The 18048-nt window shown below is 39.9% G+C and overlaps 1 protein-coding gene across 3 annotated transcripts in view; it reads left to right on the top strand.

Annotated features, from left to right (window-relative positions):
* Positions 1-18048, top strand: part of GRHL2 (grainyhead like transcription factor 2) — a 71516-nt gene that overhangs the window by 7183 nt on the left and 46285 nt on the right. For all 3 annotated transcript variants that reach the window (XM_018077961.2, XM_018077950.2, XM_018077970.2), the window contains exons 2-6: positions 5636-5825; positions 8837-8904; positions 10454-10838; positions 13343-13395; positions 16830-16986. In XM_018077961.2, coding sequence (XP_017933450.1) covers positions 5636-5825; positions 8837-8904; positions 10454-10838; positions 13343-13395; positions 16830-16986 — 853 coding nt within the window. The remainder of the gene's footprint in view (positions 1-5635; positions 5826-8836; positions 8905-10453; positions 10839-13342; positions 13396-16829; positions 16987-18048) is intronic.

Raw genomic sequence — 18048 nt, 5'->3', positions numbered from 1 at the left:
GACAGAAATTTATTATCTGGAATCTAAAGTTTGTTAACTTATCCAGCTTCTTTGGGATCTGTCCTGCATTTTAAATGGTCACAGTACTTCAGTTTGTGCCTGTGAATTCATATGTATGGGCATTAGTTGTAAGACAAATTGTATGAACATCTGTTCTAAATCTGCTTTATAGCTGAACTGAGATTTGTATAAGTGTAAAACAAACTTACAAAGGGTTTTAGAGCTACTGAAACGTTTGTAAACGATCATACTCTACTCTCCTTAGCTATGTCAAAACTGAAGTGGGAGCTTCTCTTTTTCTGATTCTTGGATGTGTCTGAAGTGTGCTCCTCTACCTTTTGTCACACCAAATGAAACATGGGCATTCTTGAAGTTCCCCATTTCTTACTTTGCACTGGAGGAAAGACTAAGCAGGCGGGTGTTCTTCCCCTAGCCCACTGGGTCACAGCATACTACAGCCAGGTCTCTGATCTGGACAATTATGGGATCAGAAACCCAGGGTGCAACATGGTGTGTGGTGCATGTCTGCATGCAACGTGGAAGTGGTCCACTTGGCTAGCATTGTGTTTTAGAATTCGTGTTTCTGCCAGGGTTTATGGATTGGAGACAGTTGCAGTTTTCACCTTCTTATCATCCAACTAACAAGGAGGTTATGGTCAATATCCTATGGCCTTGATGTGCTGGGCAGGGAACCAGGGTGACGTGTTGCCTTTTCCAGTTATTTGACTAATGCCAAAATTTGTGTGCTTTGTAAGAGCTGTATTGACCAAAGCCCCCTATCCCTTCTCTTGAAGGGATAGTTTGCAGAGGATGTGCATGGATGTGCTTGGTGCTCTTAGCCCTGTAAGAATGGACAGGCTCAGGCCTGGGCTGAAACCTGGGAACTGGGACTCCTCCCATTCTATCTTGCACACATTACTTTTGTGTTCTCATCTGGCACCTAGCCCCTGCAGGGAAGGGAAAGTCCTCGTGCATTGTCAGGGAGCGAAGAAGTCTGCAGGTATATTAATGGAGCAGCTTGATTGTAACTTTATTTTTTTAAGCTTGTTGAAAGAACAAATGCAATGTCAAAAAAAAAAAAAGCGCAGTTAAAACGTGGAAATGCCTGGGCTGGGTGCCCACCTTGGCAGTTTAAACAATCTGCTTTGGGTTTCAGAGTTGAATCTCCTGGGCAAGGCAAAAGACATGGGGCAGGTAGGAAGAGGCTTCCTTCCCCACCTAGCACCAACTGGATCAGGATATAATGCTGGGCATATGATGGAGCAAGATGCACTGTACTTAATGTAGCATGGCTGCATCAGTCTGCTTTATGTTCAGGGGCATATTTTGCAGAGAGGTTGAGGGCTGCTTGAACTTTGCAAATTCAGCAGAAAGCTCTTGAGCATCCAAATTTGTCTGAGAGAGACTGGCAGGTGGGACATCTTGTTTCTGAATAAAAAGGAGGCTGATCACGAAGCCTTTCACCACTGTTCATGAGTGTGTTAATTCTGATTCATTGTAAACTAATTCACAAATTGCACCAAGTTGGGTGAGAATTTCCCTGTAGTAGGATTTTATAGCCCCAAGCACTGGCTGTTGAATGTTCACTATCTTTAATCCGAGGAAGAGCTTACAAGGCCAGCCCTTCTAGCTGATTTATTGACATTAAGTACAATGTACCTCTCCAAGTTACATTGTTGTACTGCAGTAACTGAAAGTTTTGAACATCTTTATACACTACACTTGTATAGGTTTTATAAAATTCCGTAATCTTAATTTTAAATAAACTCAAATCACCCTAATCATTGTAAATCTGGAAAATCTATGTCTTTTCTTATGAAAGAACACATCATATAGGTTGTAGGATGGTATGAACAGGAAAATATCTACTAAACAGTTGGGAGGAAAAAAGATTGCAAAATAAAGCCCATCTGAAATTCAGCCTTGACATAAATACTCAAGTGTCAGAGCAGTCTAGCTCCTAGCTAGACCATGCCCCAGAAAATACCTTTCATCTTCACACACCTATTACTGTTTAACGTAAAACAGTTGAAACGTTTTGCATTCATTAGGGGCTCAAGTGATAGCTTGGGAAGAACCATTTACTTTTTAGACACAAAGAATCCTCAATTCTTAAACTTTATCTCCATGATAAAATAATGGTGTGCTTTCAGCTTGTACAGGTGCATCCCTCCCAGCTGTGTTCTGGTTTGCACACATCCTGACTCCAACATGGAGGGGTGGTGGGCTAGCCCATGTGAGGGATGGGCACAGTAGGGATTGGGTTCATTCATTGCTCCCTGGCAGGTTCTGTAGCTGAGGCTACAGTGGCTATTTGCTGGTGTGGCTGGTTAGGTTCAACAGGAGTCTTGCACTTGCAGTCTTGGCCCATCTTCCCTCCTTAAGTGAGTGGTTCTCCATGGATGGGGTCACTGATGGATTTGCAGGTTTTGGTAAGATCCATAGATGTGTTGCTAATTGCAGGCTCCAGCCCAGGCTTTTCTTTCAGGTGCAGTGTTCAGAGCAGCTCTCTCCAGTGGGAATGTGGTTATTTGTAGCTGTCCACCTTTGTCTTCCACGTGGTCTAGGTGCCACCAGAGTCATTCCAAGCAGCTGCCTGCTGGCATCAGTTACACAGCTGGAACAGCTGGGGTTGTCCTGGCATGGAAGGATACCTGACAAGACCAGGGAGCTTACCTGTGCATAGCCTCACTCAGGATGTTGGGTTTTCTTGGCATATGTTAAAATACAATGTATTTATCTCTTTTAGTTATGGAGGACTTTGCTACCCCTCTGTCACGTTTAGCTGAAATTGTCCAGAAGATTCCACAGATGTGGAAAAGGAAGGGGAATGCATGTGCACACACAAATCTCATTTCTTAAGAGAAACCCTCCCTTCTATTCAAATGGCCTTACTTAATAGAGAAGTTTTCTTAAAGTGAGCCCAGTTTTTTTGGCTGACTGCTTTGGATATAATCTTTGAAATGATTGACTATGTTAAATCATGACAATTAGGTCTGACCATTAACCTCCCACAGAGTTGATTACGGGGATGGGGTGATGAGGAAGTTTTTTATTTTTCTTAGTGCTATTGTTTCAGTCTGTTTGCAGAGTAAATACAATGAGTGTGTCGGTTGATTACACTGCAGACCATCTCTCAAGCCAGAGGAGACGGCTATTTAGTTCTGAAATGTGAAAACTTGTGTTTTAGAGAAAACTTGCTCTGCAGAGGTGCTGGGAAGGCTCTAGGTCTATGCACCTGTGCCTTTCCAGCCATCTCAACTGTTTACTTACTGAGTGACTGTTTCTAGAGTGTTTATCCCCTTTACTTTAGCTTCTACCCAACACAGTCATATACATACCTCTGAGAGACTGCACTCTGGTCATTTCTTTTAAGGTTGTTTCAACTAAGTTAGCAGCAGAGATTGACTCCTCCCCTCCAGCATTTTTATGGACAAGCCCATCCCAGCCCTTAGAAGATAGGTTTTTGAAGGGCATCTTGCCTTTAGTGCTCATAAATTGGTTCTGTGGAGGGCTGTGAGTGCTCCCAGTAACAAAAGGCAGTTATTGACTGTAAGGGAAGATTGCTACAGGAAGAAGGGCGAGTGGTATTTTGTGCATTGCAATGGGCAGCCGCCCATGCGGTGAAACAGCCCGGATTTAGCTGAAGGGGAGCTTTGTTGAGGAAAGGAGAATCCTTGCCTGGAATAATTGCTTCTGAGCCAGGGAGAATTGACTACTCCAGAGTGGGAACAGGCCTTCAACTACCTCTGGCACAAATAGTGGGGCTGTTGCAAATCTGATTTGAGTCACTAACAATAAGGCATTGAAAAGGCAAGCAGACCTAGTAGTTCTCTCTGTCTTTCCCTGGGCTCCTAATTTATGCTCAGCTTCACTTGCTGAAGCAGGCCTGTTACAACACATATATATGTGGAAACACGAAGGACAAAAGTCTTTAGAAGAGGCAGCAAAAGGTCAGGCAGAAAGGTCCTCAGGAAAAAGAAAAGGAAAATTCTAAAAGTCCAGTTATTTTAGGTGAAAGAAAATTATAATCTGTACTGTAACTGTTGGCTGTATTTTCTGATAGAAAGCTACAGAATGCTCTCTTCCCCCATGGAGCTCATATAATTGTGCTCTGTGTACCAGATGGATTATTTTGTTTTTCATTAAATAAAGAAACTTGTAAACAGTGCTCTGTACCGTAGAGATTATAATCTCCACCATCCCCCTCCTCTTCCTTAAACACTGGAGCACGCACTTTGCAGGTTGGACTCAGACCACAGCGGAGTTCCTGGCGAGGCCCCAGCCTGCTGCTGATCACTGCGGCTTGGGGGCCGGGCAAGGCGCGCTCCCGGCGTCCGAGAGCATTTACTGCGTGGGTTCAGTTGTGCTTTTATCAAATCCTATTTCTGAAAACAAATAAAAGGCTCGTTTGCACAGTGTTTGAATGCCACTCTCTGTGCAACAGTGGCGGTTGGTTGGGTTAGATCTGTGGAGCTGGCACTGCTGCAGGTAGGGCAGAGCAGAAAGAGGAGACTGAATAACGAACTGGTTTTCACGTAGAAGATGGCAAGAAATGTTTTACGGAGGTCACCAAGAATAACTGCTAGTTTCACCAATTAAGTCAGTATATTTAGTTATTCTGCCATCTTTGCAGCTTTCAAATTTTTAAGATGTAACGTGTTAAAAGTTTCATTGTGGTCCTTGTAACTTGAGCCACGATTCTTGACAGCACTCTTGCAACACCCACTAAGCAGCACACCCTTCACTCTATTATTTCTCTGCTTAATCCTGCTATCTTGTGTAATAGGAATGCAAACTTTTTTTTGCATAACTCTTCTATCCATAAATTTATTGAACAGTTCACAAAAGCAGGTGCTATTATCTTCATTTATGTTTCCATTATACTGGAAGTTTCAGCCATGGCTGTGGTGCAGCAGCTTCTCTCAGGGTGTACACAGGCACTGGTCAGTTTGTACCACTTTCAGGCTGGAGGAAACTACTCTGCTGCAAATCCCACTTGCTAATGGTCTTGTGTGTGTTACCATGGGTCTGTAACTAGATGTGGTGAGTGATAAAGTGTGAATTAAGACCAAATATGTCAACTTCTGTTCCATCCATTGGACCCATTGCTCATGTCCTGTTACGGAAAACCTCTCTGAAATTACTGACAAAGTGTATTCCAAAAGCAGAGAGTAGCTCAATTATAAGGTGTACCCAGTTATTAAATACTGAACTATTACTCTGTTTAGGTGAACCCTAGATTAGTATTAGATGCTTTTTCTTGGTTTTCATTCATGTCTTATGTCAGTTAAATGTTGGGTTATTTTCCCTAGCAAAAATACTGGGGAAAAATATTCTTATATTGTTACTTCATTTTTTTCCCAAATAGTCTTAAAATATTTTGCTAGCTCTGTCTGTATATTAGTAAAAATACATTTGAAATATTATCACAAGATCTGCACACATTTAATTTTTTTTGTTAAGTACTGAAGATACCTAATACTGATAAATATTTATGTCACCAAGTGTAATGCAGAGATGCTTGCTTGATGTAATCATATAACTTTAATTGAGCTATTTGATGTTCTTTACCATGCCTTGTGAATAAAGTAATCCCTTCCGGATCACAATTTTATTCTTCCTGTCTATGCAGTAACAAGCGACTTGTGGCCTTAGTGCCAAATGACACTTCATTCAACACCAGACGAGCCTACACCAGCGAAGATGAAGCCTGGAAGTCGTATTTGGAGAATCCCCTAACAGCAGCTACCAAGGCTATGATGAGCATAAATGGTGATGAGGACAGTGCTGCTGCTCTTGGCCTATTGTATGACTATTATAAAGTAGGTAACTCTGTCATTATCCCTCCCTGCTGCACTAGCAGGGACTACTCTAAGAGGCATCAAAAAGAGTCAGTTTTATAAGACAGAAGTCACTGCATCTTGTTTTCTTTCTGATACTTGCAACAAGCACCCGTTCCGTTATAGGCAGCGTGTCTGAATCTGTTTTGATGTGTTTAGTTCTAGAGAGAAAAAAAGAACAAAATCAGAACTCCCATGTTAAATTTTCAGCCATGTTTTCTTTTTGAGCATAGTGTTCTTCTTCTTCCCTTGAAAGAACATTGGATGAATTAGCCCCCTTTTTATTTGTGCTCAGATGCCTGCAATATTCTTAAAAAAGTATAAAAGGGGAGAGAAGCCTTGTCCATCTGTAGGTTTGTCTGCTTTTCTGGTTCATTCCACATGTGTTTTAGTTCACTCTTTATCTGGAGTATCTCTCATCTGACAGTTTTCCCATGTTATTTTTGTTTGTATAATGATTTCAGTAGGCTGTATACAAACATACAGTGAGGTATGCTAGTGAGGTCTAGCCCTTGCACTGCAAGTTTGCAGTCTAAATAGAAAGGTGGAGGACAGAAATGGAGCTGGACACAGAGACAGATCTAAGTCAATTTACAGGGGAAGCACTGACACACAGTTTCAGTTTATGTCAGGTTCTAAACCCTGGGCTTTACCTACCATTTCAGTAACTCCTTTTTTGTATATTTTATAGTGTTTAAGTAGACTTTGAGATTTCTGCTGAAATTGGAGAAGAATCCTACAGGGTGCATCTCTGTGTAAGGCACAAATATCACTCTGAAACCCATGCTGACCCTTTGGTACTCTCCAAATGGAATCAGTGTTGCCTCCCAAGCACTAGAGTATGAAATTGTTCATTTCACTTTAAACTGTCTCCTTACTCCTGAAGCCACCTATGGCTGCCTTGGACAGTTGATCTTCTCTGAAAGCCAGTACAGCAGTGCCAGCTCCTCTTGTAATTCATGAAGAAGTAACAGGAATGGAAATTAAAAACTTTTGCTTTTAGTACATTGCTATTAGTATAAATGCTTTTGGAGAATAGGTTCTTCTTAGTCTCTGCTACAGTAGTTAGATGAATGTTCAGGAGAAGGTGTTGTAGGCAAGATACCGTATACCAACCTTAAATATTGTTTTAATTTTTTTACTGATTATATTTCAAGAGTTGTTTCTTGCTTTTGTGTGTTCTTGTCAGTAAAGAAAAGCTTTTCCCCAGTGAAAAAGAAGAAAGGTCCTTTTCTCTACTTAGCAGAGTTATGATAGTGCCAGAATCTGTGAAATTAATGTGGATTCATAAAATTCAGGATGTATATGAACAGCTGGAGTATTGACTTCTGTCTTAGTAATACTTTTGTATAAAGTAGTTCATTAATCTGATAGATTTTAAAAATAAAACGAGAAAATAGCCCTTTTCCTTCTCAAAATTATGTTTTAAGAAACATGCTGTTCCTTGTTCCGGGCAGTTGCAAAAGACTTGAGGTTCAGATGGAATAAGATGAGATTAACATCTCAAAGCCATTTCCAGCATTCAGTCATAACTATTTTTGTCTTAAACTGGGAAGAAATGATAACTCCTGCTGATACTCTACTCTCAAACAGGAACTTAAAACCTAACCTCTGTACCATAATGTGGAAGTGTAAAGGAGGACTTCCAGTGCACCAGACTCTTGAATTGCCCTTATTTATTGTCTGGCTCATTTGTTCCGACATGCTGGATAATATTTTTGAAGTAGTTTTTCCAGTCAAAAGGAATTATTTGACCTTAACTGTTTAGTTTTTTTAACTTCTTCTATTTCTTATAGTGATATTTACGTAAACATAGACCCTCCTTCAGGGATAAATATGTGATCTTAAAAGGGGAATCAACATGTGCAAACTGTGGCTTTTATCCCAGTTCAAAAATACATGAAAGAGGATTTTTAACCAGCAGGATGCTTAATAGGGAGAGGGGATGTCCCTAAGAGAAGGAATGCCTCTGACTAGCACTCTCTGACTCTGCTGCTGTCTTGCAGATATAGTTGATATTATTGTTGGGTACTCTAGTTCACTGTAAGACTGTTTTTCCTCTAAATTCAGATATTTTCCTGATACTTCTTTTCTTTAAATGTTTAAAGATAAAAGGCATGGCTTTAGCCCATTCTTAGGTCTATTCTTGCTCTTTAAACTTGAGTTAACTGCTGTGATGGAGTGGGTATGCCCTCTTGTTCAAAATATAGAAGCTTTAGATCTCAAATTGCTGGTTCAGCAAGAAAAGAAAATATGGTCATGGCAGCAACTTTGCCCTTGGTGATTTCATATCTGTGCTGGTGTCAGGAAACCTGTATGTGGGAATACAAGTCTTTGAAGTCGCTTGTTGTCAATTCTGAGTCTCTCAAGCGGCCAGATTTGACTGGATTTTTACTTCTCATAGCTGTTGATGCACTCAACAGAGCAGAAGTCAGTGTTTCTGATGGCATGCTAGCGTGCCCTGACCTGTCCCCATATTAGGAAAGGGAAAGATTCACAAACTTTCCCTAGATATGAGTGCTACACCCTCCAGGCTGGTCTGTAGCAGGAGAACTTAGCTGGTGCTTATGGTTTAATTGAAAAATCTTTTTTGTCTGAGCTAAAATGGTATCCATGCAGAGCTCATCAAAGCATCCTATCTTTCTTCTCATCTTGTATTATTCAGTGAAAAGTGTGTGAATGTTTTTTGGAATATGAGCTTCGATTTTGAGATAGCTTGGCCTAGCTGGATGTTCCAAAGGACAATATAGCAGAGCACTTTGCTCCAGACTGGTGTGCCCAAGAACTAGAAAAGAAAACAATTCCTACATTTTTTCCCTTTGGAAATTTTCTTTCTGTTCACAATCAGTCTCCCAAAGAAAAGCAGCTCCTGGCACCTGTGACCTAGACAACACTTGTTGTTACATTTTCCTAATTGTTGCAGTAGAGCAATCTGAAGCTGCAAATGCCTGATAGTTGCATTTACCTGACCCCATGCCTGGTGTTGTTCTCAGGTTCCCAGAGATAAAAGGCTGTTGTCTGTTAACAAAGTGAGTGATAATCAAGAAGACCAAGATAAAAGGTACAGTATTATTCAAAATCATACACCCAGCTACTAACAGTGTTGATTAGTTGTGAACTGAAGGTACTGTGATAGCCTGAGGGTTTATGGTTTTCTTCCAAAAGTTAAAAGAATGAAGGCTATTTTGGGAAGCACACATTACTCCTTTTTACTTTTAATTTATTCAAAAAATTGTGTAGTATTATCCAACATGCAGTTTTCAAAGTAGCAGAGAGTTTCATTGTGTTTGGTTTTGTTGTTTTGCTACTGCTGAGATTAGTAAAATCAGATTATATTGACAGTTGGCTATGGGCTATTTTACTCTGTTTTCTTCTTCTAGGGCAAAAAATGAGTAGTTTGGCCTGAGTAACCTGATTTATAAAGTTTTATTTAACATAACTTAGGGTCTGCCCAGCAAATAAGGTAACTCTCTTAAAATCATCCACTTAGAATATTCTTCTCACTCCTCTCAGATTTCAGCTTTTCTCTGTAGGCTAAAAGTGACTTGATTCAGAGGAAGCTTCCTCCTGCCTTACTGCGGACAAAAAAAAGTGTATATTTATGTAGAAAGAACTAAGTTTTTACATACAGGAAGGTATCTTTATGTAGAATTGTGAAGGAGAGAAGCTACACAAGGTTTATTTCAATGTAGCTAATTTGTGACAGCCTTAGACGGTCTCCACTAGCTGCATAAGGTGAAAGTTTAAATAGGTAGTAGTATAAATTTACTGTTTCAAAATAGACTATGAAATGTGTTTTGAGGGAGAGTTTTTCTTCTATGAACACCAGAGAAATTCCTGAATTGAGTGTGATTGACAAAACTGGCCTTAAGTGAAAAGCCAAGAGAGAGGAACTGCAGTGTCAGACCATTTCTCCTGGTTTGAAAACAGCAGTGTTACACCTACTAAAAGTTTTACAAGTTAATAATGCTATGTCAGTGCAACTACTGTCAGAAATGAATTGCTTTCAACAACAGCTGTGGTTAGTTGTGGGAATGCTGCTGGAGGTTACCTTGCAGCCACTATAGTTACTGATCTACTCTGCTACAATGGGATTCCTGGGCTTGCTCTTTCAGAAGAGCATTGATACCAGAGTTACACAAACAGTAGTGGCCTGTCAACAACCTAGAAGAGCATACATCAGCGTGTGAATTTTGCTGTTGATATTCTGCCTATTTCATGTGCAAATTACCTACTGTGAGTAATCCATACCTTGCCTTACTCTTTATTCTTATTTTGTGTCTAAAGGCTGTTGCACTGCTGGACTGATTTTACATCCAAATTGTAAGCCAAGGCAAGAGCAAGCCCGGATACCCAGAATTTATTGTAACAAGCCTTACTCATTGTAGGTCAAACCAAATGTAATGTTTCCCTAACTGTAAAGAGCTCTGGACTCTCTGCTTGCTTCGCAATTTCTTTTGCCTAGTATTTGTTAATGTATTACTTCTTATGGCAGTGGCTTATCAGAATTGAAAGACCTCCTTCCCTGATATCTAAGAACATTAAGCTACTTGAGGAGAAGATTTACTGTGTCAGGACAGTTCATAACATTTTTTGGTTTTGTCTCACAGAAATTGTCTTAATACCACGGAAGCTCAGAGTAATTTAAGTGGGGGAGAGAACCGTGTGCAAGTCCTGAAGACAGTGCCAGTTAACCTTTCCTTGAACCAAGATCCTTTGGAGTCATCCAAAAGGGAATACAACACAAATGTGTCTGGGAGCTCAACACCCATCACAGGGACTGGAGTGACTGTGGTTAAAGCAGAGGAATTCACCCCTGTTTTTATAACCCCACAAACACACTATGCAAGAGGAGAAAACGAGGAGCACCGAGGGGTTATCTTTGAACCATACGAAGTGTCCAATATTGCTCCCCACACAAATTATCTCAAAGATGACCAGCGCAGTACTCCTGACAGTACCTACAGCGACACCTTCAAGGATGGAGGAACAGAAGTAAGTTTTTTACCTCAAATTACCATCTAAGACTCAATAAAAAGCTGTAAACAAGATACGGATATTTGAGCTTGTAAACAAGATAAGGAGATTTGAACTGTCCTCAAGAGCCATTAGAAGAACAGTGTTGCTTGTTTCAACAAATTCATTTCTGCTCCTTGCTGTGTTCCTGTCAGTCTGTGCTCTGATTACAGGGGAGCATCATGAGGCGCTTCAGAAGACAGTTTTAAAGATGTTTATTGGAAATTCTGAGAATAATAAATATTGATCTTTTTGTCTTTTGGGATATTGTGTCAAGTAGAGGATAGTTGCCATTCTGAAAGAAGATTTATTTACCATTAACAAGATCTGCCTTCAGACCTATTTGTAACAGTAAGAAATAGCAGCTGCTTTGTGATGGGGAAATTCTAGATGTTCTTTTGAAAGTGCAAATGAGCACTGTCAGCTCTGCTGCTGGATAAACCCAACTAATTTGTTCAGAAGCTGTCTGTTGCACTAAGCTGTATTCTGCAACACGGGCAAGTGAGAAAAAGTAGTTGCATTGGATGAGTAGAGGGGAGTGGAGAATATAACAGGCAAGGAAAAACTGCATATATATGTACAGGAATGAGGAGGAGAAGAGAGAAAAGGATCTTCCTTAAACTGTTTTACAGTTATGCTGAGTCAAAGTGATTTTACAGTCAGCTTTAGTATGGTGAGTACCCTCTGGCTGCTTTTGCCTGCTGCAGAATAATGCAAACAAGCTGGAAATGTAGAAGGGTAAAGACTATTTAAAGCTGACAGTACCTCTGCAAATAATTAGAGATGGTAAATCTCCCCTAGAGTTTGTCTCCTCCCAACTCTACAAAACTGTAAATGTAACAAAAGTGCAAGGCAAGCTACCTTAAGGCTGAGCTACTCTGATTGAGTATATGAGAAATTTACTGTGTGTTTGTTTATGTGTATTATAGAAAACTACATGGTCTTCACAAGCAATAGATGAGGATGTCTGGAGGTGAAATCAACTTTCAGATATAGAACACATGTAGGTCAACTAAATGAATAATTAATGAAGAAATCTAGCTTGCCATTGTAAAATCAGTAGGATCAAACCTTGAATTAGAGACAGTGCTCTACATTACACATTTTTTCAGCTGTTGATGTTACTGGTAAGTGGCTCTTCATTTGAGCCCGGTGGTGCTTACTCATGGCTTTCCCTGGGGTGCTGTAGCAGAGTGATTCCTTTACCTTGGTTTGTTCTGGGACATGTTGCTGAGAGGTTCCCAAACAGCCCATCTGTGCTGTGCAGAGAGCTATCAAACATGCAAACTTGTTTAATTTGGCTGTAAAAAGAGGCTTTACATCTGTATGTTGGCTTTGCATCCCGAACTCTGTGTTATGTTAATTTTGCTACAAAGGTAATATTTTGTTACATGCTTTTTAAAGTTATTGGTTAATAGCAGGGTACAGTACTTGTCATCTAGACTTTCTGTGCAGTCTGTGGAGAAAGAATCAGTTAAAATCCACTTGCCAAAAGCGAGTGGAATGGTTTGCCAGGTGCACTCACTCCTCTCCATCTTCACTTCCTCTTTTAACTGCAAAAAGGGAGACTGAACAACTGACTTTAGCTAGGTCCCCATCCGTAGCTGTTTGGTGAGGTGTATACCTCTGTTGGTGGCCTTTTAGCCCCAGATGTTCACATGAATGTGGCCAGGGAGCAGGAACAGCTTTTCCACCCTGCTGCAGCCTCGCTCCACACTGAGCCTGTCCCTTTATTTTTTCTCAATTACCCAAATACCAGGATGAGCTTTGTCCCTGCCATGTGTGCTCTGACTGCTTCTCCAGCCACGCACTGTTTCTGTAGGGACAGCTGGATGAAGCAGGTGTGGGGAGACCATAAAGTAAAATATCAAAACATACCAAAAGAAACGTGTGCTAAATTAGTGTTTAGAAGTAGAGTACAGTTGCACTTACTAGTTTTCCTAAGTGCTTGGAAAGTACTTCCTGAGTTGCTGAGGATGACTGAGTTCGGAATTGCTCTAATTCCTGCTCAATTTTAAAACACATTATGAATACATATTTAGAAATTGTTTCAAAGCATTTATGGAGTGGCTTAGTTCTGTTGTACTGAAGGAGTGCTGAGTTTTTATAGATCCCTGTGGTAGGGGACACTTCGGTCAATCTCTTGCTATGTTCTTCAGATACAATTGCAGCAATTATATAAATATACCATTCTCATCTCTTTCATATTCTTAGTTAGATGCGATTAATTTATTAGTCCTTTATAGTGTAAACACATTTTTTTGAGGTTGGGTAAGTAAATTATATATTTTTGACAATGTCAACCTCTAACCTTTATATAAAATGTGATTAGCATATTTATATTCACTCAATTTTTTAGGTATTTTAAGCTTTAAATGACTGATGATTTCTTCTGAGTTTTCCTTAAAAAAACATAATTATACTTCTCTTGGTATTTGCATTTTGATTGCATGAAACTATATTTAATTGGTTTTATTTTTCAGAAGTATCGGAGTGTGTCAGTGGGGGCTGAAGAATATATTTATGAACAAACAAGGTATGGCATAAGCTTTGAAATGTGTTGACTGGCATTATACAGGCATGTATTGAGGACAGGCTGTCTCTGTCCACTTTCTACCCTCCCTTTCTTCAGCCTGAGGTGCCTGCAGGGCTCCTTAATGCTGCCAGACATCACTGTCCCCTTGTTCTCTTGATCATATTAGTTTTCAGATCTGACCAGTTTATCTCTTCATCTATTACCTTTCCCTCAGTATTGTTTTACATTAGTAATTCCTCTGAAGCCCCACTGAGATATGTGAGATTAAAACTGTTTAGAGAGGTCCCCCAAGTAACAGGGCACAGCCTTGACAAACAGGTCATGAAATCTTTCCCACCTTTCAGGATGCAGAAAACAGATGTCCAGGATGGTTGAACTGGCTCCACCAACCTTATGTAATTCCCATCTTTACTCTTCCCTTCTGTTTTTTTTCTGGTTACTCCTAGTAGGTTTTCTGTCTTTTCATGCTGCTTGTTTTGGTACTTCATATTTACCTATAAAACAATATAAACAAAGTATCTATTACAAATCATGTAAAAAAACTTAAGAATTCCTAAAATATTTTTAGACAGCTTCAAAAATTTAAGCTTGAAAACTATAGTGTTCTCCCTCAGCACAGAAAAATGTATGTGCAGCATGGGCAAATGCTGCAGAGTCCCTTTAACCAATAAAGACTGTAATCACTTAAGTTTTTAAGCTGATGCTTTATTTCTTGCTTGTGAATGGTTCTGTTTATATCTGAGTGAGTACTCTCACTTTAGAAACAGGAACATGCCTACATATTTTTCCTGGATTAGGCATATGACTGCATCTGTGGTGAAGGTTCCTTATAGCCTGATCTTTCTTCTGAAGAGGATTAAAACAATCATTAACTGCAGTGAGCTCAGAACTGAGTCACTGTTTAGGCAGAACATATGTAATAGATATTTAGCAGATATCTAATAGATATCACTTACTACATGGAATATTTGTGAAGTTGAATCCTGAAGCATTGGTATTGTTAACAGTTCTCAGACATTAGGCCTTTCATGCCCAGGTCCACGTTAGAACAAAACCTCTGAATGTGCATTAAGAAATACAAAATATGTCTTTCCTGAAGTGGTAGGTGCTCAGAAGTTAAAACTTCAGATTGAAAAAAGAAGTGGTGAATATGAAAGTAATTGGAAGCCTGATAGAAGATCCCTTAATGACTACACAGGGCTTTAGTTAAGACTCATGTTGAGGTTCAGAATAATATTATAATAATTTGAGTGACTGCAATAAATTTTAAGGGTGAGAGTAATCCTCCTGCTATAGGGCACACTTTGACTGCCAGCTGGGAACAAGAAGTAAATTCACAAGTGGTACCACACAGAGACTGCAAAATTGGCCAAGTGCGATGTGTCTTGGATTTACATTTTTTGACATCTTTCTGAAACATCCAGAGTGACAGGAAACAGAAGACCAGACTGTGGCAGACTGTAGGCAACTCTGTTAAGACACTGTCTGACTTTGGATCATCCTAAGCCCTTCTCAGCACACATCATCATTAGGCCTTCTGCCTGGTGGGAGGTTTTGAGGTGCATGTCCCAGGGCACTCAGCATGCCTTGATATGTGTTCCGAAGCAGTCTTGCAGCACACAACCTGCAGTGCCTTCATGTGACACTAAATCAAGGCTGTGCCCCTACCACTAATGGGTGGTCAATCCATAGGATGAGCAGGATGGATGCTGGGTCTGCAGCACCGGTGGTATTGCTCTTCCAGTCCACTCAACAGGACCACACTGCTTGCCAGCGTCAGCAGTGCTTCTGTTCCCCTTGCACACAGGACAGGACCATGGCAACACTCCCACAGTGGGTGACAGAGGAGGGGACCACGGGGCCCTTTGTGCTGCCTTCTCACTGTGTGAGAGCCTTCATGTTGGCAGCAACTGCATTATTGGGATGTGCCTGTTCTGCCATCAGTGGGTTGGATAGGTATAGATGAGTGTTTTGATTTTACCTTAGCTTTGCTTTGATTTAAAGCAACTAGAACTTTTAAGCAACTAGAAAAATGACTGAATTTAAATTTATAAACTAAGAAACACTTAGAAGTTGTCTTTGTTTGATTAAATGATTGCTACTAAATAATTGATACTAAACTATCTGAAACTCTTCCCTTTGGATGGAAAGACAGTGGATCTGTTGGGGTTTTTCTACCTTCTTGTCAAGTGGGGATTTAAATGTAAATATTATTCATACATTTTAGTGGGCTTTTTCCATTGGATAGTTAAAAATATTTTTGTTTTCCCCTTATTTCTATATTGCTATGGCAGTACTCTGATGATCTGGAGTTCTTTGCTAGAGTTAGAAAGTTAAGGATATACACTGTTGTTTTGGACCAGTATATTCCTCCTTTTGATTCTGCTCTGACACTGCTTAAATACTGTGTTGAATTAGGACTTTTGTGAAATTGCTTCCCCCACATATCCAGTTCATGAGGACATCCTGCAAGTGACTCCTTGCATTAAGCTTCCCATGCAGTTTGAAGAGAAGATTTTTTTTTCTGCATGGTGAACATTATTTTCATTTAAGAAAATGTGAGGAGCTGCAGGCATCGTTTTTATTGGATTATTGTTCAAGCCCGTTACTGGGGGAGGCAGGTGGAAGAGGCTCAGTGAGAATTGTTTCCAGCTAAGAGTTCACTAGGAAGGCTTTAACTTTTCATGATTTGAGAACTGATTTAAAAGTGGAAAGTTCTTCTATGAAGGAGGGTCTTTTTGAAGATCTAAAATTCCAGCACAAGCACAAACCTTTTCTCTATTTTTTTCTGTTTTTCTAAAAGGAGGTTACTTGGTTGCAGGATACAACTAAATGTAGGCACTTTGTTCTGTCTGACTAATTTTGAAAAGAAAGCTTGTAAAAACCTTGATTTGCATGTTATCTTTAAACAAATAAACTTACTGTCCCTTCTCCTTGAACTCCTTCCCTGCACTGTGCTGAAAGTAGCAATTGGACTTTTCATTCTCTGAGTCCATCTTTTGCAACAAGTTTTATTCTGGTTGGGTTTTTAAAAAATAATTATTTATTTATTTCTCTTTCTGTGACACTTCTAAGTTTGAATGTCTGTGGAGTTTGTGATTTCCTGCAAATCATACTGAATTCCCGCCTGGTATTTAACACACTCATTGTGGGTTACGTAGTCTTGTACTTCATAATGGTTCTTTTCAGAGAAAGTAAAGATGTAGTCTTTGATCCAAGAGACTTACAGTTCAGATACTTTTACATTTTGTTGCCAGATCTGATGAACTTGAAAAAAAAAGTGCATTTTTAAATGGCCATGTGACCTTTTCCTGGAATTTTATTATTAGCTTCTTATGCCTTATGCAATGCATGAAATACTTAATAAATGGGGACAAAGAGAAAAGGAGAAAGTGATACGGATTTTGTTGATGTTTCTCTCCTTGTCTTTTCAGCAGCACTTTTCAGTATACACTAGAAGCTACCAAGTCTCTGCGTCAAAAGCAAGGGGAGGGGCCCATGACCTACTTGAACAAAGGACAGTTCTACGCCATCACCCTGAGTGAGACGGGTGACAACAAATGTTTCCGGCATCCCATCAGCAAAGTCAGGGTATGGTCCCATTTCTTTCCTAGGTGGGAATGAAGCTCTGCACATAGATGTAGTTGTGGTTGGTTGGCTTTTAATAATTTTGTTTTTCTTGTGGGAGGGGACAGAGCAAGCTTATTCTCATGCTCGATGTAAAGGTGGGAGAGCACCATACTGATGGTGGCAACAAATGTTTTGGGATCTAGTTTTTTCAGTGTGATCTTACGAGTTAATTATATACATATCTGCCTCAGTTTGTGGTTTGGCAGAATGATTATGACACAGAGACTGCACTTGGCACTGATGAACTTATCACTGCCACGATTAAAGTAAAGAAATCCAAGAACAGCTACATCTCCTTGTAGTCCACCTTTACTTGTGCACTTTATCAACTGCTTTCCAGTGCATTTCAGATAAAACATGAAGAGTTGACTCCATCCTTTGTGACATAAATTTTAAATCATTTACCTCGTATAAGTATGAGCTTTCACTTGATATTTACCCATAAGTATGACAAAACGAATGATTTGCATCTTAAATTCCATGGGGTGGGACTGGAGTTTGTGTATTTAGCAAAATCTACTTTAGGGAATGGGCCTCCTGATTGCCTTGGTAATGTTTTTGAATTAGCAAATCCTAACCCAGTAACCTTGGAATGAACAATGAGCTTCAGAGTTGCTGCCCTGTAAATTTTACCCTGGAGCTGGCAGGGCTGCATATGTATGAGGCTGTGGAAATGTTTCCATCCAAATAAAAAAAGTACTGTAAGAATGTTGTGACTTTAGTAAAAGGAACTGATGAAAGTCAGTGTGAACAGTGAAGCAGACAACAACTTGTATGTTTCTATCATACATAAAGTTTAGAGAGTCTCATCTTAAACAGAGGCAATGATTTGGAAACCTGGTGTCCTAGTTAGGACAGCTGAGATCAGTTCATCATGGTGGGTGTAACCCAAAACTGTATTCTATAGCCTTCCATGTCATTTCCCAGAAACTAGACTATTGTTGTCAATAGACTATTCGCACCCTCTGCCCATAGAGCATGGTGGGTGTAACCCAAAACTGTATTCTATAGCCTTCCATGTCA

This window comes from Manacus vitellinus, unplaced genomic scaffold (genome assembly GCF_001715985.3).
Source record: "Manacus vitellinus isolate BGI_N305 unplaced genomic scaffold, ASM171598v3 scaffold_1_pilon, whole genome shotgun sequence".
Lineage (NCBI taxonomy): Eukaryota > Metazoa > Chordata > Aves > Passeriformes > Pipridae > Manacus > Manacus vitellinus.
Note: the sequence above shows the minus strand (reverse complement) of the source record. Positions and strands in the feature narration are given on the sequence as shown.